Source organism: Salmo salar, chromosome 05 (genome assembly GCF_965601325.2).
Source record: "Salmo salar chromosome 05, fSalSal1, whole genome shotgun sequence".
In the NCBI taxonomy this organism is placed as follows: domain Eukaryota; kingdom Metazoa; phylum Chordata; class Actinopteri; order Salmoniformes; family Salmonidae; genus Salmo; species Salmo salar.
This window is the reverse complement of record NC_138295.1, coordinates 80,909,129-80,933,285: the sequence shown is the minus strand read 5'-3', so window position 1 is coordinate 80,933,285 and position 24,157 is coordinate 80,909,129. Positions and strand designations below refer to the sequence as shown.

At 42.8% G+C, this 24,157-nt stretch overlaps 1 protein-coding gene across 6 annotated transcripts in view; it reads left to right on the top strand.

Annotated features, from left to right (window-relative positions):
- Positions 1-9,008: 9,008 nt before the first annotated feature.
- Positions 9,009-24,157, top strand: part of LOC106574332 (collagen alpha-1(VI) chain) — a 44,410-nt gene continuing 29,261 nt past the window's right edge. For all 6 annotated transcript variants that reach the window (XM_082975644.1, XM_082975648.1, XM_082975647.1 and 3 more), the window contains exons 1-14: positions 9,009-9,136; positions 9,653-9,796; positions 15,241-15,370; positions 17,264-17,470; positions 18,323-18,479; positions 18,891-19,004; positions 19,160-19,180; positions 19,369-19,389; positions 20,285-20,329; positions 22,395-22,448; positions 22,607-22,650; positions 22,966-22,992; positions 23,156-23,182; positions 23,347-23,391. In XM_082975644.1, the coding sequence (XP_082831770.1) occupies positions 9,700-9,796; positions 15,241-15,370; positions 17,264-17,470; positions 18,323-18,479; positions 18,891-19,004; positions 19,160-19,180; positions 19,369-19,389; positions 20,285-20,329; positions 22,395-22,448; positions 22,607-22,650; positions 22,966-22,992; positions 23,156-23,182; positions 23,347-23,391 (989 nt within the window). In that variant the 5' untranslated portion in view covers positions 9,009-9,136; positions 9,653-9,699. The remainder of the gene's footprint in view (positions 9,137-9,652; positions 9,797-15,240; positions 15,371-17,263; positions 17,471-18,322; positions 18,480-18,890; positions 19,005-19,159; positions 19,181-19,368; positions 19,390-20,284; positions 20,330-22,394; positions 22,449-22,606; positions 22,651-22,965; positions 22,993-23,155; positions 23,183-23,346; positions 23,392-24,157) is intronic.

Here is a 24,157-nt window from a genome sequence, read left to right as displayed (position 1 = left end):
TCTGACACCAGTGCAGAAGAAGTTGGTGTTCCTGAGTGGCACAGCAATCTAAGGCACTGCATCTCAGTGCTGGAGGCATCACTACATACACCCTGGTTCAAATCCAGACTGTATCACAACTGGCTGTGATTGGGAGTTCCATAGAGCAGCACACAATTGGCCCAGCATCATCTGGGTTTGGCCGGTGTAGGCCGACACTGTAAATAAGAATTTGTTCTTAACTGACTTGTCTAGTTAAATAAAGTTGTGATGCCAAGAGGTCTGACTCTGAAACCTTTTTCACTCAGCAGACATTTATCCTCGGGCAACACTTGTCACTTTGCTCCTGCTTGTCAAGGTTTAAACCCAGTCCAGTTACCATGCTAACCCCACAGTGGCATATAGTAGCCTAGGCCAGTGGTTCCCAGCTCCGGTCCTCCAGTATCCCCAACAGTACACAGTTTTGTTGTAACCCCGGACAAGCACACTTCAACTTGTCAACTAATCATCAGGCCCTCAATGAGTTGAATCAGGTATGTTTGTCTGGGCTACAACATGTCTGCTGTGGGGGTACTCGAGGACTGGAGTTGGGGACTGCTGGGCTAGGCTACCCCTAGTTACATTTATGGCCTCATTTATAAAACTCTCACCACAGAACTGCAGCATACGCAACCCTTTTTACGTAAGTCTTTTTTATATGCAATTTTAGGCATGAATTGCCTCCCACGCCACTCTGCCTCCTGAACAATGAAATACGTTAGTTTCCAGATCATTGGTTTTTGGTCTACACTCCCTGAATGTAATAGATTATGTTTTTAATAAACATGTTAAGACTGATTTCTCAACATAAATGTACTGCCAGTGTACTTGTATTTGGCAACTCATGTCTGGACGTCATACGCTGATGTGACGGGCTAATGGTCTGATGAATACTTTGCGGTAGGCTTTTCTTAGTTTGTTCAGACATGTGCGAGCATAGCCGAGGGAAGTAAGAGTACTGCATCACCCCCTGAAAAATCTGAATTAAAAAAAATATACATATCACAAAAGCAGTGCACTGGGCCTTTACTATTATTAGCAGATTGATATTGATCTCTGTAGTGCAGGCAAAAACATTTCTTCAGCATCTCAGCTTTGGCAAAAAAAGGTAGTGTAATTAAGAACAGTATCTTGCAGGATTCAATAGTTGGAATTGTAAGAGTTGTTGCCTTGTCCCTTTCTCTAACGGAATCTAGAAAGAACAAAACCCTGTCCTCAAACATTTACATCAAAAGGTCCAAAGTTATGGGCATAGACACAAAACATCCACAACAAATTAAACCTTTTTCTTGATCAAATAACATGGGAAACAACCACTTTTTGTGCAGTATTAATTTACCATCCTTACAAACCAGTTAATGTAAATGTACATTACTGTATTGCACATAGGCTGGTCTTGTAGACTTTCCATCACCATGAGGAAAAACAATGCACAATACAGTAATTAAGTACATTGAGACATTAAGTCAATTCTTTAAAAGTGCCTTCCTCACCATCTTAAATAAGCAAGCCCCATTCAAAAAATGTTGAACCAGGAACAGATATAGCCCTGGGTTCACTCCAGACCTGACTGCCCTTGACCAGCACAAAAACATCCTGTGGCGTACTGCGTTAGCATCAAATAGCCCCCGTGATATGTAACTTTTCAGGGAAGTTAGGAACCAATATACACAAGCCGTTAGGAAAGCTAAGGCTAGCTTTTTCAAACAGAAATTTGCATCCTGTAGCACAAACTCAAAAAAGTTATTGGACACTGTAAAGTCCATGGAGAATAAGAGCACCTCCTCCCAGCTGCCCACTGCACTGAGGATAGGAAACACTGTCACCACCAATAAATTAACGATAATCGAGAATTTCAATAAGCATTTTTCTACGGCTGGCCATGCTTTCCACCTGGCTACCCCTACCCCAGTCAACTGCCCTGCACCCCCCACAGCAACTTGCCCAAGCCTCTCCCATTTCTCCTTCACCCAAATCCAGATAGCTGATGTTCTGAAAGAGCTGCAAATTCTGGATCCCTACAAATCAGCCGGGCTAGACAATCTGTACCCTCTCTTTCTAAAATGATCTGCTGAAATTGTTGCAACCCCTATCACTAGCCTATTCAACCTCTCTTTCGTATTGTCTGAGATCCCCAAAGATTGGAAAGCTGCCACGGTCATCCCCCTCTTCAAAGGGGAAGACACTCTAGACCCAAACTGCTACAGACCTGTTTCTATCCTACCCTGCCTTTCTAAGGTCTTCGAAAGCCAAGTTAACAAACAGACCATCGACCATTTCGAATCCCACCGTACCTTCTCCACTATGCATTCTGGCTTCCGAGCTGGTCATGGGTGCACCTCAGCCACGCTCAAGGTCCTAAACGATATCATTACTGCCATCGATAAGAGACAATACTGTGCAGCCGTATTCATCGACCTGGCCAAGGCTTTCGACTCTGTCAATCACCACATTCTTATCGGCAGACTCAACAGCCTTGGTTTCTCAAATGACTGCCTCGCCTGGTTCACTAACTACTTCTCTGATAGAGTTCAGTGTGTCAAATCGTAGGGCCTGTTGTCCGGACCTCCGGCAGTCTCTATGGGGGTGCCACAGGTTTCAATCCTCGGGGCGACTCTCTTCCCTGTATTCAGTTATGATGTTGCTCTTGCTGCTGGTGATTCTCTGACCCACCTCTACGCAGACGACATCACTCTGTATACTTCTGGCCCTTCTTTGGACACTGTGCTAACTAACCTCCAGATGAGCTTCAATGCCATACAACTCTCCTTCCGTGGCCTCCAACTGCTCTTAAATGCAAGTAAAACTAAATGCATGCTCTTCAACCGATCGCTGCCCGCACCTGCCCGCCCGTCCATCCAGCATCACTACTCTAGACGGTTCTGACCTAGAATATGTGGACAACTACAAATACCTAGGTGTCTGGTTAGACTGTAAACTCTCCTTCCAGACCCACATTAAGCATCTCCAATCCAAAATTAAATCTAGAATCAGCTTCCTATTTCGCAACAAAGCATCCTTCACTCATGCTGCCAAACATACCCTCGTAAAACTGACCATCCTACCAATCCTCGACTTCGGCAATGTCATTTACAAAATAGCCTCCAACACTCTACTCAACAAATTGGATGCAGTCTATCACAGTGCCATCCGTTTTGTCACCAAAGCCTCATATACCCCCCACCACTGTGACCTCTACGCTCTCGTTGGCTGGCCCTCGCTTCATACTCGTCGCCAAACCCACTGGCTCCAGGTCATCTACAAGTCGTCGCTAGGTAAAGCCCCGCCTTATCTCAGCTCACTGGTCACCATAGCAGCACACGCTCCAGCAGGTATATTTCACTGGTCACCCCCAAAGCCAATTCCTCTTTGGCCACCTTCCCTTCCAGTTCTCTGCTGCCAATGACTGTAACAAACTGCAAAAAAAAAGATCACTGAAGCTGGAGACTCTTATCTCCCTCACTAACTTCAAGCACCAGCTGTCAGAGCAGCTCACAGATCATTGCACCTGTACATAGCCCATCTGTAAACAGCCCATCCAACTACCTCAGCCCCATACTGTATTTATTTATTTATTTTGCTCCTATGCACCCCAGTATCTCTATTTGGACATTCATCTTCTGCACATCTATCACTCTACTGTTTAATTGCTATATCATAATTACCTCACCACTATGGCCTATTTTATTGCCTTACCTCCCTTATCTTACCTCATTTGCACACACTGTATATAGACTTTTTCTATTGTATTATTGACTGTATGTTTGTTGTATGTGTCGAACTGCTTTGCTTTATCTTGGCCAGGTCGCAGTTGTAAATGAGAACTTGTTCTCAACTGGTCTGCCTGGTTAAATAAAGGTGAAATAAAAAATAAAATAAAACGTGGTTTGTGATGATATGATGTGATGATGTGGCTGAGCTGGTAACACATGGTGTTAACACTGATGGGGTTGTGGGTTCTATTCTCACTGGGGATCAGTACAAAAAATAATGCACTCACTACTGTAAATTGCTCTGGATAAGAGCATCTTCTAAAATCGTAAAGGAATGAATAGACCGTTGCAGTTTTCATATAGAAATAAGCTGCATTTGCTAAGTATTTCAAGAAACTGGAAAACATAAACTCAGCGAAAAAAGAAACGTCCCTTTTTCAGGACCCTGTCTTTCAAAGATAATTTGTAAAAATCCAAATAACTTCACAGATCTTCATTGTAAAGGGTTTAAACACTGTTTCCCATGCTTGTTCAATGAACCATAAACAATTAATGAACATGCACCTGTGGAACGGTCGTTAAGACACTAACAGCTTACAGACAGTAGGCAATTAAGGTCACAGTTATGAAAATTTAGGACACTAAAGAGGCCTTTCTACTGACTGAAAAACACCAAAAGAAAGATGCCCAGGGTCCCTGCTCATCTGCGTGAACGTGCCTTAGGCATGCTGCAAGGAGGCATGAGGACTGCAGATGTGGCCAGGGCAATAAATTGCAATGTCCGTACTGTGAGACGCCTAAGACCACACTACAAGGAGACATGACGGACAGCTTATCATCCTCGCAGTGGCAGACCACGTGTAACAACACCTGCACAGGATCGGTACATCCGAACATCACACCTGCGGGACAGGTACAGGATGGCAACAACAACTGCCCGAGTTACACCAGGAACGCACAATCCCTCCATCAGTGCTCAGACTGTCCGCAATAGGCTGAGAGAGGCTGGACCGAGGGCTTGTAGGCCTGTTGTAAGGCAGGTCCTCACCAGACATCACCGGCAACAACGTTGCCTATGGGCACAAACCCACCGTCGCTGGACCAGACAGGACTGGCAAAAAGTGCTCTTCACTGACGAGTCCCAGTTTTGTCTCACCAGGGGTGATGGTCGGATTCGCGTTTATCGTCGAAGGAATGAGCGTTACACCGAGGCCTGTACTCTGGAGCGGGATCGATTTGGAAGTGGAGGGTCCGTCATGGTCTGGGGCGGTGTGTCACAGCATCATCAGACTGAACTTGTTGTCATTGCAGGCAATCTCAACGCTGTGCGTTACAGGGAAGACATCCTCCTCCCTCATCTGGTAGCCTTCCTGCAGGCTCATCCTGACATGACCCTTCAGCATGACAATGCCACCAGCCATACTGCTCGTTCTGAGCGTGATTTCCTGCAAGACAGGAATGTCAGTGTTCTGCCATGGCCAGCGAAGAGCCCGGATCTCAATCCCATTGAGCACGTCTGGGACCTGTTGGATCGGAGGGTGAGGGCTTGGGCCATTCCCCCCAGAAATGTCTGGGAAATAGCAGGTGCCTTGGTGGAAGAGTGGGGTAACATCTCACAGCAAGAACTGGCAAATCTGGTGCAGTCCATGAGGAGGAGATGCACTGCAGTACTTAATGCAGCTGGTGGCCACACCAGATACTGACTGTTACTTTTGATTTTGACCCCCCCCCCCCCCCCTTTGTTCAGGGACACATTATTCCATTTCTGTTAGTCACATGTCTCATGTCTCAGTTTTCTCAGTTGTTGAATCTTGTTATGTTCATACAAATATTTACACATGTAAAGTTTGCTGAAAATATACGCAGTTGACGGTGAGAGGATGTTTATATCAAGCAAGTATTTTTGTATTCCACAAGTATTATCAGATATACTGTTTTATACAGATAATGATTAGACTGAAGTTACAAATGTTTGTAAACACTCCAATACATTTAGTTTAGACAGAAGTAGTGCACTGGGTTTTTACTTGTCCTGTATTAGCAGACCAATATAGGCTGTGTGTTCGATTCAAAATAGTCAATCTGGAAACATCTGAATGAAGGCAGTGTGGCGGTTAGTATGGTTGAACCTTGTTTTGTAAATTTAAGTGATCGGCACTGGCAGCTCGTGGACATTGCACACAACTCAGTTGACTTGCGTCCAAGTGTGCATGTTGAAAATGTGACATCAAGCTTTATATCTGTCAGGAATTCTCCCTCTCTGTGGGGGTGCTCTACCGCTGGTGCCATTATGATTGAATTGCTGTGTCTCTCTGGAACAAAGGCTATCGGAAGTAAACAGAAATGCCTATGAAAGAAAAGGGTCAAGTTTCAGGTCTATTTTTCAACATCGCTTGAAAGGATTCAACATACCTTTCACAAGTCTGTTTGGTTTCCAATTTGTAAGTCGCTCTGGATAAGAGCGTCTGCTAAATGACTTAAATGTAAATGTATGTAAATGTAAAATAATGTTCACCATTTGAGTTATCAGAATCTATAATCTGGAGTAAAACATGGCCTAGAGGCATCTAGTCTGATTGAAGACAGACTTCCCTTCCCTTCACATTACCTCAAACTGCACCATTTTGTTTCTCTCCGTCTTCACCCACACGCTTTCAACATTTAGATAATAACGCATTTGACCGTTCAATTGTGTTACTGCTGGAAGATTGGTTGATTTCCAGTTAAGTATAGTTTTTATTGACAAGCAAAATTTTGTCCAATCTATGTTGTATCTCACTGCACGCTCATTTGCCATGTCTTGAAATATGTAGACAGGAGGATTAAAATACATTTACATTGTAATACAGCCAACTTCCTAACTCCGCCCATAACTTTGGGATTTTATAGCATTCCCAGAATGCATGGATTACTGAGGAATTGTTAGTTTTACTTTTAAGACATTACTCTGCCTTGTGCTGTAGAATTTGTGATTCTATACATTAGTTTATACTGGATTAACTGTACATTTTAGTTAACTGTAATTTTGTTAGTGATGATCCAACATTACCTCCATCTTGTGCCAATTTCAGTTATTTTTAAATCTTGGTAGATTATATATTTTTCTAAGAGATTGTCAGTTGGAAAGTGTGCATATTTCCACAAACAGCTCAGACCATGGGTATGCACAAATTGTCATCTACTATCTCACATAGTATGTCGTATAATATTTATTTGACTTTTATCACAGTATATAGGCCTAAATCATAGCCTAATCATATCATATTACCTTCCCTATATATATGTCACTCCCTTTAGGTCTTTCCCCAGATGTCGTTGTTTCTATTTCAGTTTCATGTCTGTGTGCTGTTAGTGTTTCTGGTTTGGATGATGTTTATTTTATTAAAACACTCACTCCCTGAACTTGCTTCCCGACTCTCAGCGCATATCGTTACAGCAGGACATGTCTCTCCTTGTCTGACATGACTGGTTTATTACCGCTACACAACAAATGTTAAGCTACCATTTATCCGTCTCTCATTCAGTAAGCATCCTCGAAAGTAAATAGACCGGTAGCCTATTTAACATATTTGACAATATGGGTATAGTAGCCTATTGCTGTGAGATAGGAGAGTGACTTCATAGCCTATTTCATCTCAGAGCCTATACCAAGTCAGGAACTGCGAAGGCCAAACATGCATATACATGCATCCTGGCTGCCACAACTGACAGACCATCATGCTCCAAAGTGTGGATGGAAACGTTCAGCATGGTGGGCTGAACAACAACATGGTAGACAGGGGCAAAGATTTCCACAATCACTCAAAGTAAATTGCACACTGGTATTCTTGTTCAACATTTAGTTGATCAATAGATGATTGTATCTCCTGACTTCCATTATGTTAGCCTGAGGGCCAAACAGACCCACCTGAGACAAAGACCAGTCCATATCAGATTTGAATTGCATGCTGCAGGCACTTATCTGCATGTGAACTTATTCTTAGTGGAGGCTGCTAACAATGGCCGGAACGGCGCAAATGGAATGGCATCAAACACCTGGAAACCATGTATTTGATACCATTCCACTGATTCCACTCCAGTCATTACCACGAGCCCGAGCTCCCCAATTAAGGGGCCACCAAACTCCTGTGTTAGAGCAAGAAATTTCTGTTTTTCTCATGTCTGAGGAAATGAGAAATCTATTGTACATTAAAAAACAATTTACCAGGACACTTTGACACAGCTTTTAGCTTCAGTGTTGCATAAGAGTGAGATAGAAAAAGTAGCTGGGTGCTTGACTCGTCAATGTTTCCATCAAGGACAAGTTTATAGCAATGAAAGGACTCCTTCAGGTCTGATCTGGGGAGAGCCAAATGCTATTTGAGATCCATTACATTGTTTAGATTGGACTTTGCAGAGACTTGAATCTAACAACTTTAGCCAAGAACTGTGTTCTGATTCTTCGCACAGTCTTGTTCAGTTGACTGAGTCAGACCTCCATGTCATTCTGAGGTGAAGACTGTGAGATTGTTATAATGTGAGGAAGTGCATCCTGTAGAAACTTCTCTAAGAGGACATTGAACCTTCAGAGGGCCTTGAATCGTCACTACTTGTCACGTCCTGGCCAGTATAAGGGTTAATTGTTATTGTAGTTTGGTCAGGACGTGGCAGAGGGTATTTGGTTTATGTGGTCCGGGGTGGTGTTTTTCTAAAAGGGCATTTGATTTAAGTATTCTGGGGTTTTTGGGCACTGTTCCTTGTTTATGTATTTCTATGTTGATCTAGTTGGTTGTATGTCTATGTTTGGTTAATTGGGGTGGACTTCCAATTGAAGGCAGCTGTGTGGTGTTGCCTTTGATTGGAAGTCCTATATTAGTTGGGTGTGTTTGTCTGTGTATTTGTGGGAGATTGTTTCTTGTTTAGCGTGTGTGAGCCTAACAGGACTGTCTAGTAATCGTGAGTTCGTTTTGTTATTTTGTATGTTCATTTTTGAGTTTATTAAATGTTCAAAATGAACTATCTCAACTCTGCTGCATATTGGTCCTCTTTTTCCGACGATGATTTCGCTATATCGTCTGACGACGAAGAAATCCCTGACACTACTGGCAACGTTTTTAGGCCACACAGCGATACTTCATCCAAAATGAGTTTAAAAAACAGCAAAGATTGCACTGTGTGCTATGTATTTGTGTAGTCTACTTTATTAAATCCCCTGTAATTTACTCTATCATCCTCAGTAGAAGCTGCTGTAAGGTAGCAGTAAGGATTGTGTGGGGTGTAAACTGTATGAGATGGGAGGTTACTTTGCAGGTGAGCCCCACCCTCTCCTGTTGCACAGACCACTAGCAGAGAGAGCAGAAAACACACCTGGACAACCCAAACCTGTGGGATATTCACATTTTAACACATATGCAAAAAAGAGAAAGGTAAGAAATGCAACTTTATTAAACGCATACGTATTCTAAAGTGCTTAGAACCTACCACTGGTCACTTTAGAAGAGTTTGGATCAAATCCATTTGTCAGTTTAGAACCATACCACTTGTCTTTAGAATGGTAAGGAAACTTCTCCTTTGTTAAGTGTGATTCAATGGGAATAGACATGATATTCAACACTTGTATGAATCTGAAGTGAAGTCATAAGCATTATGCACCAAAGCATTTGGAAATACCAGTATTGGAAAATAATTTGTCAATCTTTTTTTTTTTTTTTTTTTAACAATGTACTTTGTTTCAAAAAGCATTTACTCTTGACTTGAAGGTAGGTAGTAGGTACCGATGTTGACTGAGGAAAATTCTGATGCATTTATATTTGGATGATGATTACGAAGGCCAACAACAGGATGTATGGAGGCTGGGTGTGAAGAGGGGTTTCAGGCTTTGACCACCCAAGCTGGATGTGCTTAAACATTCTCTTTTTATTGAATATTTTTCTTTGGCCTAGGTTCTCCTGAAGTCCCTTCTCCCCTGAGTCTCCAGAGGGCCTCTCCCATGATGAACCTGACCGGTGCTATTCTACTTCTCTCGTTGGTGTCGCTAGTCCATGGTGCCTGCTCTCTCAATGGGAGGAACAGAGGAGACCTCTATGGTAGGCTATCAAGCCAAGCTGTAGCTGAGTAGCCTTGCTCTCCTGCCCACTCTTTTTTTACTTAGCAAGATGTTATGCTAATGCTTAATATCTGTTGAACATTTACCAAAGCAAAGCATAAAACACAAATCCTTAATGTTGCCAAGTGATAGGGTAGTACATATTAATTTAGATGCACTTTAAAGGGCAACTCCATCACATTTCAACTTCATTTTCATCATCTCCTGCACCGTACCATTGTCAACACGTGAAAACAACATGTCTACTTTTTGTATAATAAAAAAAAAGTGAAAACATCCTACCCGATGACATCAAAAGTTTAAACATTTTAAAAACAGTGATTTTAGAACACTATGAGATTGGCGGTGTAACGGGTGTCGTAAGGATCAGACCAAAACGCAGCGGGAACGTGTATACTCATCTTCTTTTTAATGTGAAGAAGGAAAAACAAACAAATCACGTATACAAAACAAACGACACTAACAGTCCTATCAGGTGCTCAGACACTAAACAGGAGACAACTACCCACCAATACCATAGAACAAACACCTCTCTTAAATAAGACCTTCAATTAGAAGCAACGAGGAGCAGCTGCTTCCAATTGAAGGTCAACCCCATTAACTAAACATAGACATAGAACGACTAGAACTAACATAGCCCAAAAACCCCGGAACACACTAAACAAACACCCCTCTTACATAATAACATAACCCAACAAACCCCGAACCACATAAAACAAACACCCCCTGCCACGTCCTGACCAAACTACAATAACAAATAACCCCTTTACTGGTCAGAACGTGACAGACGGTGACGTGGGGATCAAGAAAAATAGCCTCCCTCTGGCTAGAAACTCGTTGAAGGTTTTGAAAATCAGTTGTTTTGTTTTTTTATCCTACCTGTGATGTCAGAGAAGCATTTCTTTGGATTTCTTTCCTCTTATCTTGTTAACCACAGATCATATAAATGCGCAATTTTCACATACAGTGCATTCGGAAAGTATTAAAACCCCTTTGTTTCAAAATTTTGTTACGTTACAGCCTTGTACTAAAATGTATGAAATTATTTTTTAACTCACCAATCTACACACAATACCCCATAATGACAAAGCAAAGACAGGTTTTTAGAAATGTTTGCAAATAAAAAAACAGAAATATCACATTTACATAAGTATTCAGACCCTTTACTCAGTACTTTGTTGAAGCACCTTTCGCAGCGATTACAGCCTCGAGTCTTCTTGGGTATAACTCTACAAACTTGGCACACCTGTATTTGGGGAGTTTCTCCCATTGTTCTCTGCAGATCTTCTCAAGCTCTGTCAGGTTGGATGGGGAGTGTCGCTGCACAGCTATTTTCAGGTCTCTCCAGTGATGTTCGATCGGGTTCAAGTCCGGGCTCTGGCTGGGCCACTCAAGGATATTCAGAGACTTGTCCCGAAGCCACTCTTGCGTTGTCTTGGCTGTGTGCTTAGGGTCGTTGTCCTGTTGGAAGGTGAACCTTCACCGCAGTCTGAGCTCCTGAGCGCTCTGGAGCAGGTTTTCACCAAGGAGCTCTCTGTACTTTGCTCCGTTCATCTTTCCCTCGATCTTGACTAGTCTCACAGTCCCTGCCACTGAAAAATATCCCCACAGTATGATGCTACCACCACCATTCTTCACCGTAGGGATGGTGCCAGGTTTCCTCCAGACGTGAAGTTTGGTATTCAGGCCACAGAGTTCAATCTTGGATTCATTAGACCAGAGAATCTTGTTTCTCATGGTCTGAGAGTCTTTAGGTTCCTTTTGGCAAACTCCAAGTGGGCTGGCTGGCCACTCTACCATAAAGGCCTAATTGGTGGAGTGCTGCAGAGTTAGTTGTCCTTCTGGAAGGTTCTCCCATCTCCAAGGAGGAAATCTGGAGCTCTTTCAGATTGACCATCGGGTTCATTGTCACCTCCCTGACCAAGGCCCTTCTCCCCATTTTTGCAAGTCTCATAGTAAAGGGTCTGAATACGTATGTAAATAAGGTATTTCAGTTTTCTATCTTTTATACATTTGCAAAAATGTCAAAAAACTGTTTTCACTTTGTACTGTGTGGAGATTGTTGAGGGAAAAAAATGTATTCAATACATTTTAGAATAAGGCTGTAATGTAACAAAATCAAGGGATCTGAATACTTTCAGAATAGACAGTTGTGTAAAAGCTGTCTGAGGAAGAAGTGGACCAAAATGCGGCGGAGTTAGGGTTCGTCATATTTAATTACACGAACACTATGCAATGTACAAAAACAACAAAACTGACAGCCAACACAGTCCTGTCAGGTGCAACCACAATGACAAGCACAATTACCCACGAAACACAAAGGAAACGTAGGCAACTTATGTGTGACTCCCAATCAACCACAACCCTCTACAGCTGTGCTTTGATTGAAAGTCACATGGCCAAAATCAATGAAACAATAAAAAACACACACTCCCTTCTGCCACGTCCTGACCCAACTACACCCTCTACTGGTCAGGACGTGACAGTACCCCCCCCCCCCCTGAAGGTGCAGACCCCGGGATGCACCTAAAAAAAGAACACACAAGAAAATACCCAATACCCCAACAAAAAATAACCCCTAAACAATAAGGGAGGGAAGGGAGGGTGGCTGCCGTCACCGACGACACTGTGCTACACCCTCCCTCCCCAACCCACCTATCCTGGAGGTGGCTCAGGTGCAGGACGTGGACCTCGCTCCACCTTCGGTGTCGCCCACTTTGGTGGCGCTGATAGCTGCGCCGGGCAGACGGGCCACTCGGGCTGACCCTGGCAGACAGACCACTCGGGCCCCTCGGGCTGGGCCGGAGGGCCGGAGGGCCCCTCGGGCTGGGCCGGAGGGCAGTCTGGCCACTCTGGCAGCTCCGGGCAGTCTGGCAGCTCCGGGCAGTCTGGCCACTCTGGCAGCTCCGGCTCAGGATTCACCAGGCTGGGGGGACATGGCGCAGGCCCTGGACTCACCAGTCTGGGAAGACCCGCTGGAGGCCTGGTTTGAGGAGGTGGCACAGGAGGGACCAGGGTGGAGAGACCCACTGGAGGACTGGTCCGTGGAGGAGACACGGGCTTGACCAGGATAGGGAGACCCACTGGAGGACTGGTCCGTGGAGGAGACACGGGCTTGACCAGGATAGGGAGACCCACTGGAGGACTGGTCCGTGGAGGAGGCACGGGCTTGACCAAGATAGGGAGACCCACTGGAGGACTGGTCCGTGGAGGAGGCACGGGCTTGACCAGGATGGGAAGACATGCAGGAGGCCTGGTTCTGGGCGTAGGCACAGGACGTGCAGGGCTGGGAAGACATGCAGGAGGCCTGTTTCTGGGCGCAGGCACAGTCTTTACCAGACAACCAGCACGCACCTCAGGACGAGTATGGAGAGCTGCCTCAGGTGACATTCCCACGACACGCTCATTAGGGCGAATGCCGTACTTTATGCACCACACTAGCAGCTCTCTCATCTCTCTCTCTCCTAATTTCCCCATTAACCCCGTCACAGTCTCTGCCTCATATCCCTCGCTCACCTCCAATGTCATCCCGACTGGCTCTGGTTCCGACCTCAGCTCCACCGACTGTCCCGTGTGCCCCCCCCCCCCATTTTTTTTTATTGGGGCTGCCTCTCGCACTCGTTGCGCTCTCTCTCCTCGTAATAGCGCCTCTCCGCTCTCGCCGCTTCAATCTCCCACTGCGGGAGGCGATAATCCCCAGCCTGAGTCCATGGTCCCTCTCCGTCCAGGATCTGTTCCCAAGTCCATTGGTCCATCACGCTGTACTCCTGCTGCTCCTTCCTCTTCCGCTGCTTGGTCCTGGTTTGGTTGGTAATTCTGTAACGGCTGTCTGAGGAAGAAGTGGACCAAAATGCGGCGGAGTTAGGGTTCGTCATATTTAATTCAACGAACACTATGCAATTCACAAAAACAACAAAACTGACAGCCAACACAGTCCTGTCAGGTGCAACCACAATGACAAGCACAATTACCCACGAAACACAAAGGAAACGTAGGCAACTTATGTGTGACTCCCAATCAACCACAACCCTCTACAGCTGTGCTTGATTGGAAGTCACACGGCCAAAATCAATTAAACAATAAAAAACACACACTCCCTTCTGCCACGTCCTGACCCAACAGGACGTGACAAGTTGTTTCGTGCTGGAGATGATATATGATTTTGGAAAGTGGCCAAATTGATTAACCAAACCCAAATGTGCTCAACCCCTGTAATAGAAAACAGAGGGAGGTCAGTAAATCTTGTTGTCAGTCAATATCCTCTGAGCAGTCGTTAAATAGGAAGTTGCATGTAATCTCTCTACTACAACATGTTGATATATGGAGTACCTGTGTAATAAGACATCTTTGGATTGAACCAGCCATTTCTCTCTATGTCTGTATAGGGCTAAAGCTTTGTTCACACTGCAGGGCTTAATGCTCCATTATTTTTTTTTATCCATTCTGGAAAACTGACTCTCCAAACACTGTGACCAAATTGGATTTGTGTTCAGAAAGAATTCTATGCTCGTTGTTATAGCAACGACCAGTGGTGTAAAGTAATTATGTAAAAAATACTTTAAAGTCCTACTTAAGTAGTTTTTTTTCTTCTGTATCTATATATTCTTTTATTGACTACTTTTACTTTTACTCCACTACATTCCTAAAGAAAATATGTAAATTCTACTCCCATAAATTATCCCTGACACCCAAAAGTACTCATTACATTTCAAATGTTCAGCCAGGACAGCAATATCCAATTCACGCACATACTGTATCAATATAATGCGTTGTCATCCCTACTGCCTCTGATCTGGTGGACTCACTAAACACAAGTACTGCCTTTGTCATTCATGTCTGAGTGTTGGAGTGTGCCCCTGACTAGCCGTACATTTAAAAAAATACAATTGTTCCGTCTGGCTTGCTTAATATAAGGAATTTGATGTATAGCATTTACTTTTTACTTTTACTCTAGTATGACAATGAGTATGTTTTCCACACTGTACTTAATTAAGTACATTTAAAACCAGATACTTTTAGACTTTTACTCAAGTAATATTTTACTGGGGGACTTTCACTTTCATCCCATTTGAAAATGATCCTTGGCTTAGTTGGCTATAAAGAATCAGTTCTTCAGAAATTCTTGGGAATTGAGCTTACCAGTGGGAATTCCACATAATGTCTGTTCATGGATTTTTTTTCATAGTTCCTTTCTTTTTGTAAATGACTAAGACAGAGTACATTTTCATCATATGTGTTGAAAACTGTACTGAAGTTGAATTTAACCAGAACAGTCAGTTTAATGAAAAAAAAGCCTGTTTCAGTATCCAGAAAAAATTTAATAAAAACTATATTGAACACAGTATCACCGTTTTTTAAATATTTTGTAAAAATGTTTTATGCCATGTCAAATCTAACATTATCCTCCCCTTCCTATTTCCCCAGACTGCCCAGCAGATGTGTACATTGTTCTGGACACCTCAGAGAGTGTGGCGCTGAGAGCCAAGCCCTACGGCTCCTTTGTTGATCAGATCAAGCAGTTTGCCCTGGACTTTGTGGACCAGCTCAACACTAGGTGTGTATCACCTCCATACTGACAGTTTTAGCTACATGACTGGTATTCATCAAGAACTTATGTGGTTAACAATGGGTGCTTTCAGGTCCCTTACTTCAATTCATGACATTTGGCAACTAAACGGTAATTAATGCTACGTAGTAATGATTATGGCGAGCTTGCCAAGAGAAATCAAGTGTCACGTTAGCGACAAGGCTTCTGGGAAACTCGCACCTGGCCGTTTATTCACCCCACAGACTGTAACACAGACCAAACAATATCAATCCTCCTACAGAGGCTTCCATTGGCATACCTCCTGTTTCATTTCTTAAACTACTCTCTGTGATCATTATTAAAAAATACAGTCATATTGTACCAGTAAAGACAGCTCATCTTGTTAAACTACAAAACGCATTGGGCTTTTGCTAAGACCAGTGGTATTTATACAGATGCTGCAACTTATCTATTATAAATCGTAATAGACTTGCTTTTGCCATCCCACTATTTGGAAACAGTGCAACTATTACGGTTAAAATATTTGAGCTGTGTTTTCTGTGGCCCATACCGATATGTTTCATCACTGAATGCCTGTGTGTGTGAGTGCGTTAATAACTAACAAGCTCAGACAGGCAGCCAGTGTGATGAGTGACTGTGCGTGTTTGTTCAGTGCAGCCATTCCGAATCATTCGCCCAGAAAAGGTTTGGGGTTTACCTTTGGGGCACTGACCTGCATTCCTGACTGAAAGGTTGATATCTTATCTCAATCTAATGAAGTCTCACCTTACACTAAGGAGTTGTCCTCCTGAAGTTGGGAGGACCTGATGAATGACATCTTCACGTGATAAGAATTACACATATAAGAGAACAATACTTTTAGTCATTGTCACGCTCTGACCTATGAGAGCTGTTTTTTCTCTGGTTAGTTAGGTCAGGGTGTGATATGGGTGGGCAGTCTGTTTTTTGTTTCTATGTTTTGTTGTTTTTCTATTTCTAGGTTGAGTTTTGGATGATCTCCAATTAGAGGCAGCTGGTTCGTGTTGTCTCTAATTGGAGATCATATTTTAGTTGGGGTTTGTCTATGGGGTTTTGTGGGTAGTTGTTTTGTGAGTATCATCTGGCGGAACTGTTGGCTGTCGTTTTGTTGTTTTTGTTTAAGTGTTATCATTAAAGTAAATATGAGCACTCTACATGCCGCGCCTTGGTCCCCTTTATACGACCCTCGTTACAGTCATGCAGGCGCACAGTGAGGTTTGTCATTATCTGACATTTATTGAATTGGGGCCCATGTTTTGGAGAAGCCCTGTAATTCAAGACATTGTTGTACAATAAAATACCATCAGCTCAATGTTTATAAAGGAACGATAAATGTTTGCACTGAGTCCAAGTATGCCAAGTATGCCGTTTGCCAAAGATCATGGTGTATCCACTAATGTGTCTGACTCAGCACAACTTCTTTGCAAAACAGCCAATATAGTAGATTATAGTACTGGAGAAAATAGCAGGAGGACGATGGGTCACACGGGCGGGCCAGTACGGAAAAAACACGTGGGGCCAGTATGGAAAAAAAAATGTATGAAATGAATTGAAATGTATGCATTCACTACTGTAAGTCGCTCTGGATAAGAGCGTCTGCTAAATGACTAAAATGTAAAAAAATGTAAATGTGCTTGGGGCTTGGCAAGACGGCACACTTGTAATAGATTTGTTCTATCAGGTTTTAGTACCACTTTCTCCCCTCTGGGAATCAATACATCATTCCTATGAACGAACTCCCTGCCTTCTGATCTGCAGACAGTAAATTAAATGCTGGTGATTTAGGGGAATTGTCCCTGTAGTGCATGTAGATCAGAGGTAACTCGCTTTGTGTCACACTTTGTGTGCCATTGTGACATAGCTCTGCCTGTACTCATCTAGATACTACCGCTGTGAGCGTAACCTGACGTGGAGTGTGGGAGTGCTGCACTACAGTGATGAGGTAAAGGTGATGAGGGAGCTGACCAGCACCAAGGAGGCCCAAGGAAGAGCTCAGCTGAAGAGAGCCATACAGGACATCCGCTACATCGGCAAGGGAACCCACACCGACTGTGCCATCTCCGTAGCAACTGGGCAGCTGATGACAGGGTGAGTCCATCGATTGTATAAGGGCTCAGGGCCAGACCCAGAGGCAGATGGTTTGAGTATTTGATATTTATTAGTTCCAAAAAGGGTAGGCAAGAGAATGGTCGAGGATAGGTAAAAGGTCAAAACCAGATCAGAGTCCAGGAGGTACAGAGTTGCAGTTAGGCTCAAGGTCAGGGTAGGCGGTTACGGAGTAAAGAAAACAGGTAAGCGTCAAAACCGGGAGGACTTGCAAAAGAGAATAGCAAAAGCAGGATCATGGGAAAAACACGCTGGTTGACTTGAAACAGACAAGACGAACTAGCACAGAGAGACAGGAAACACAGGGATAAATACACTGGAGAAAATAAGCGACACCTGGGGGGGGTGGAGACAATCACAAGGACAGGTGAAACTGATCAGGGCGTGACAGATTGGTTGATTGAGTAGTTAGTACCAGTCAATCGATCAGTCAGTCAGTTAGTTAGTTAGTCTGTCTGTCTGCATGCATGTATCCATCTCAGATATGACGTGTGTGAGAGAGTGTCTTACAGCACATGCATTTTATCCCAATATACCGTGCATGATACTTTGATATTGTGTAATACTTTCCTCCTTCACTTCTATAGTGCCTTTAGGAAAATGCTTTGTTATTTCCACCTTGGAACAGAGTTCAGCGTTTTGTCAGGGGCAAGTTAAAAGCACATTTCCTGCATCCTTTCAGGGTGAACACATAGACATTCAAACCTCTACTAGGGAGATGGAGTTCCTCCACAAAGCTTCTGACAAAATAAATTCTGCTCCACAATTATACAGCAAAGGATCCCGTTTGACTCACACGTTCTGCTTTGTTGTATCTCTTTCTTCAACCCACAGCTCTCCTCTCCATGGCAACAAGTACATGGTGGTGGTGACAGATGGCCACCCGCTGGACGGCTATAAGGAGCCGTGTGGCGGGGTGGCATACACCGTGTCTGAGGCCAGAGCCATGGACATTAAAATCTTCAGCGTGGCAATCACTCCGCATCACCTGGTAATCAAGAGGGAATAGAGCTCTGGCTAGAAGTTCCAGGTTGTAGACAGAGAACTTTGCCCTCTGTAGTGGCCATGGAAATACAATAACAAATACTGCCCAAACAAACTGGATTGGCTGTAGTCTGACAGTCTGAGTTTTTTAAATCAAGGATCCCACTGTATTTTATATATTATATATTTATATGTAGTCTTTGCATTCTTCTCTTGCACCTCAAGAATGTGTGGGTATGCCAAAATCCAGGCTGTATCACATCTGGCCGTGATTGGGAGTCCCATTGGGCCCATTATACAAATAATTAAAACAGCTTTTTTTTACACACACACACAGAGAATGTTTGAGGTAGTTTTTCAGTATTTCTGTCTCTGTCTCTAAGGTGCCCCCCTGCCTCTCTCCTCTCTCTCTCTGCAGGACAACAGACTTGGTTCCATAGCAACAGATGTACAACACACCCATAACATGTCTGCTACTAGTGAGGACCCGCAGGTTGTTAGGAACACCATCAGCTCCATAGTATCTACCATGGTGAGTACACCATCGTCACATAGTTACCATCATACAAGCGGCCATTTTTAAACCAAGGCCCTGTACCTAAATGTCATTTACTGAAGGCCATTTTTTTTGTTTCCCAAACAGACTATTCTAATCAATTGTCTGTCTCTTCTTTTATGGATCTGTAGTACAAGGATTCTGAATCTGTGGTGAGTTTTTCTTCAGTCTTTTTGATACAAGCATTTCGCTACAACATCTGATAAATATGTGTATGTTACCAATAAAATTTGATTTGATTTGATAGTTCCCGACCAATACAGTGTGATTGTTGTTTGTGATCTCATTTATGAACAGTGATTATAACTGGGGTTGATTTATGTTTATTGTTCTTTTTCAGTGCTGTTCGTTCGAGTGCAAGGTAAGCCTGATCACATTGTCGTCATTTTTCAACCTATCTCCATCAGAAGACAGGCATCCCAGGTCCGGAAGGCATCCCAGGTCCGGAACAAATGTGGTTTCTTTTGACAAAGTTCATAATTTATGTCCAAATAACACCAAGTACTTAGCGTTCATTATGCTCCCACAAAACGTGGTGGGGGGCTGGTAAAATCACGCCGAAAAGCTAAAAAAACCTAGTAAATAATCTATTTATGTTCGTTCAAACATGTCAAATGTTGTTTAGCATTAATCTTTTGGTCCATTTTTAACGTTAAACATCAGTAATATTTTCACACAACCTATCCTATGTCTAGATAAAAAATGATGACAAACTCACGTTTCTCAGATTTATGCGCAGGCGCAAAAAAATGAAGTGATGACATGTCAACTTCCTTGGATTCTAATTTGCTCTCTGTTTATCATAGACGCTTCAAACAACTTTATAAAGATCGTTGACATCTAGTGGAAGCCGTAGGTGTTGCGAAATGAATCCTTTCTCACTATGGTATCTATAAAACAATGACACTAAATAGTACAGTCACAAAATTCACATTTTTTTTTTAATCTATTTTTCACAGGTTTTTGCCTGCAATATGAGTTTTGTTATACTTACAGACACCATTCAAACTGTTTTAGAAAATTCAGAGTGTTTTCTATCCGAATGTGTTAATAATATGCATATCCTAGCTTCTGAGTTGGTGTAGGAGGCAGTTAAAAATGGGCACATATTTTTTTCAAAATGTCTCAATACTGCCCCCGAGCCCCAACAGGTTAATTACAGACTGTTTGTCTTGATTAATCTGATCTCAGTACAGTCTTAATATGGGGTCCAGTGGAGTCAGAAGTCTTTCTCATCAGTGTTCTTTGTTTCACAGGCTCCCCTGGGATCTCAAGGCCCTGCTGGTGCAGGAGGGGGCGCGGTAGGGTGCTCTCTATTTTCCTTTTAGTTAAAACACCACATTTACATTTACCAGACGCTCGTATCCAGAGCGGCTTACAGGGGCAATTAGGGTTGAGTGCCTTGCTCAAGGGCACATTGACAGATTCAAACCAGCAACCTTTCAGTTACTGGCCCAACGCTCTTAACCGCTAGGCTATCAATCGCCCACCTTAGCTATTGGTGAAAATATTGAAAATGCCCATCACTGCATTCTTAGATATACTTATACTTGCCTCAAATTACTGATGGTTTGCTTAGCTCAGTGACTAAGTAAGGGATAAGTAAGCGTGGGGGGTGGAGAAGGGGGCCTGAGGAACATTAATCAAACCCTGGTGATTTGGCTCACGTACTGCAGTTCATATACAGTAAGGATTCACAATGTTAACACGTGTGTGTGTGTGTGGTGTGGTGCGTGAGTGTGTGTGTGTGAGTGAGTGTGTGCGTTTGTGCACACTGAAAAGCACATGAAACACATTACTATAAATATGCCAGACATTTATAATCACACAGTATTACAAGGTCAATATCAGGACAGTGACAGAATGAGTGAAACAGAAAGTACTGATACTGGTTTGAAACCAGATTGATTGAAAAAAAGAGAAGATGGAGTAGACTGGCTTATCCATAAACATGAGATTCAACCTGTGGAGGTCAAGGGTTTAAGCCAGTCGTCTACAGTATCATGGGATGTTTTCCGTGCCAGAATAAGATCGCATGGCATGTGCTTTTACTATCAGGGCAAAGAGACGTGTTTCACTCGCTAATGCACATGTGAGAAAGAGAAAAGAGAGTGTGTGTGATGGAGGAATGCATGACTGTGTATCAGAGAGATGAGAGCGAGAGTAAGGGAAAGACTGAGGCTTGATTCAGTAGTATCTTGCCTACTGAGGATCCAGAGCTGCCCCTGCTGTGGTCTGGATTCAAACCAAAGGTTATAAGGACGGGAGTGGCTTTGCACCAATACCCAATGGAATGTTAATAAGATGACAATCTTTGCTTTACCAGGACAGTATTCCATGGGGGTGCAGCGTTATGGAACATTGAGATAGAAATATATTACATAGAAAAGCCATGCTTCTATGTCATGTGGAATAGGGAATCATGTCTGCTCTATAACAGACATTTCTATGTGTGATCTGAGTGTTCTCCAGGGCGTGCCCCCAGGCCCCTGTTTACCTGATGGGGACTAATGACTCTGACCTTCTCTGAGTCAGATCTAATCATGGCGTCCAGATGGCCTGCCTAGCCCACTGCTAGTCAACACAGCTCTTGTGTGTTCCAGCCAAGAAATGCATTAAGGAGACGAGGAGGTAGTGGAACTGAAAAAGGCTTAGTTTGATTGATTCTATTGTACAGTACCGTGTTCTGTGCACAACTTCTGGCAGTCTGGCAAGTCCAAGACTTTCTTCTCTGTCTCAATGGGAATTATGGGCCAAAGGGTGTAATGTCACATGCACAAGTACAGTGAAATGCCTTTCTTGCAAACTCAAAACCTAACAATAAGTAAGTAAGCATACTATATACAGGGTCAGTTCCAATACCATATTTACAATGTGCAGGAACATTGGAGGGATGGAGGTATATATATATATATATATATATATATATATATATAAGGGTATATATATAAGGGTAAGGTGACTAGGCAACAGGATATAAGATAAACAGAGTAGCAGCAGCTTGTATGTGAGTGGCTGTGCTTGTGTGTAGAGTCAATATGAATGTGCATATTATGTCTGAGTGAGCAGATGTGTGTGTGTGTGTGGTGTGTGTGTGTGTGTGTGTGTGTGTGTGTAGGGCCCTGTGAGTGTGAACAGAAACAGTGAACAAATAAAAATAAAAGGTCAATAAAGATACAAGGTTAACTCAGATAGTCCATGTAGCTATTTTGTTAGCTATTTCAGTCGTATTGCTTGGGGATAGAAGCTTCCTGTAGCTTAACACAGTTTATACAAACGGCTTCACTCAGACTCTGCTTCACAATGACTAACACTGGAAGAGGTTGACTGATGACAATGAGAAATAGATATGATTCTTTTTTTCAGGGAACTCCAGGACGTCAGGGGGTTGCCGGGAGACCGGGAAGTTTGGGAGCAAAGGTAGTATATGACACATTACAGAACATGAGCTTGTCTGTCTGCTGACTGTAGACTGTGAATACATTATGCTTTGTAGCCTGTTTGATGCTACAGATGATGGCTACAGGCAATGTGGATCATATCTGGATCACATGTGGATCATATCTTTGTCACCCAAGGGACTGCAGGTGACCAGGGACCCCAAGGACACAGAGGAGAGAAGGTCTGAGTGATTATTTATCTAAAATAAAAATATATACCACTTTGAATGTTTTAGATTATTCATAACACATGCTGGTTAGCTATTATGTAACCTTGCCTGGCAGAATTTACAGCTATGGTGTAAATGCAATATTTAGAGACATACTTGTCTGGCTGTACGAGGTTAGCTAATGCAATGATCCATGAGCATTCACTTAACTGTATTGAAATATGCCATATGTTCCCAGTGTTTCCAACACCAGGATTTTACAAGTCCGGATCCGTATTAAGTGCTTAGAAGCTAAACTCTGATGTTCTTCACTCTCTTTCTCTACAGGGTGACCATGGTCCTACTGGTGACAGAGTAAGCTCTCATCCATCTTGTGGAGAATAATAGTGATTATAATAGTGTTTATAAACCCTGTAGTACATAAGTATATAATGTAAACAAAGAATACATCACATCAAATCATCCAACAGCCATAGACTCAGCTGTCAAAATGTTCAAACGTTATTTTGCCCTACAGGGTCCAAGAGGACCATCTGGACAAAAGGTATGTTGTTGATCTTATGCATCATTCATTCATTCATTCATTCATTCATTCATTCATTCATTCATTCATTCATGTATCCATTCAGTCATGCACATTGTCACATACTCACCAATTCAAACAATTGCAGTGGTGGGAATGAAGTCATGTGATCCATGTGTTTCTAGGGTGAGAAAGGAGTGGATGGAGTGGACGGGAAAGACGGCCTTGTGGTTTGTTTGTTTTCTACCTCTTCCTCAACACACAGCCCCAGGCATTATTAAATGTTTAACAAGGGTATCGCTCTGTAAACTTACAAACAGAAAAACAAGGCTATCAAGGCCTCGTTAAGTGTGAGTGACCAATTAAACAGGGATGCAGGCTTCGCCCTCACAGGTCTCCCTTTATATACACCCATATTCCAGAATTATTAGAGGGGTTGAGACGAAAACAAGATGAGAATTAAATACAGATGAATGTTGGCTCAGCCAATGCTGAAGGCTGTTGGTGTTATGTAACACCTGTACCTTCTTCCATGGGCTCTGGATCTATTATACAGTAGAGAGCAATACTTTTGTCCATCCCCGTGAGGCACTATATGGAGAATAACAGGGTGCCAAGAAAAATGATCTTAAAACCGATCCAGGTGCTGTATGGTTGATATGAGCCAGATGAATCATATAGGTGTTTTATAGACTAAATGTTTAGCACTAAAGTGTCATTGTCACATCCCTTTAGAATCCCCCTGGGAGATTTGGCGGGAAGTTCCTTAACTATGAAAAGGATAAAGAAAAACAATTTTACTTCATAAATCAAATTGCGCTAATGGAAATATGTCATATTCATAAATGTAAATTCACTAATAAAAAAAAACTCTTCTGTGTTTTCTATAAGGAATTTGAGCAGTACATTAAGACCATTCTACATTCTTCTATTAAGAAAGCTGTTAAAACACTCAATATGTGTGCATCCTCTAAGGTCTTTGTATAATCTGTCATT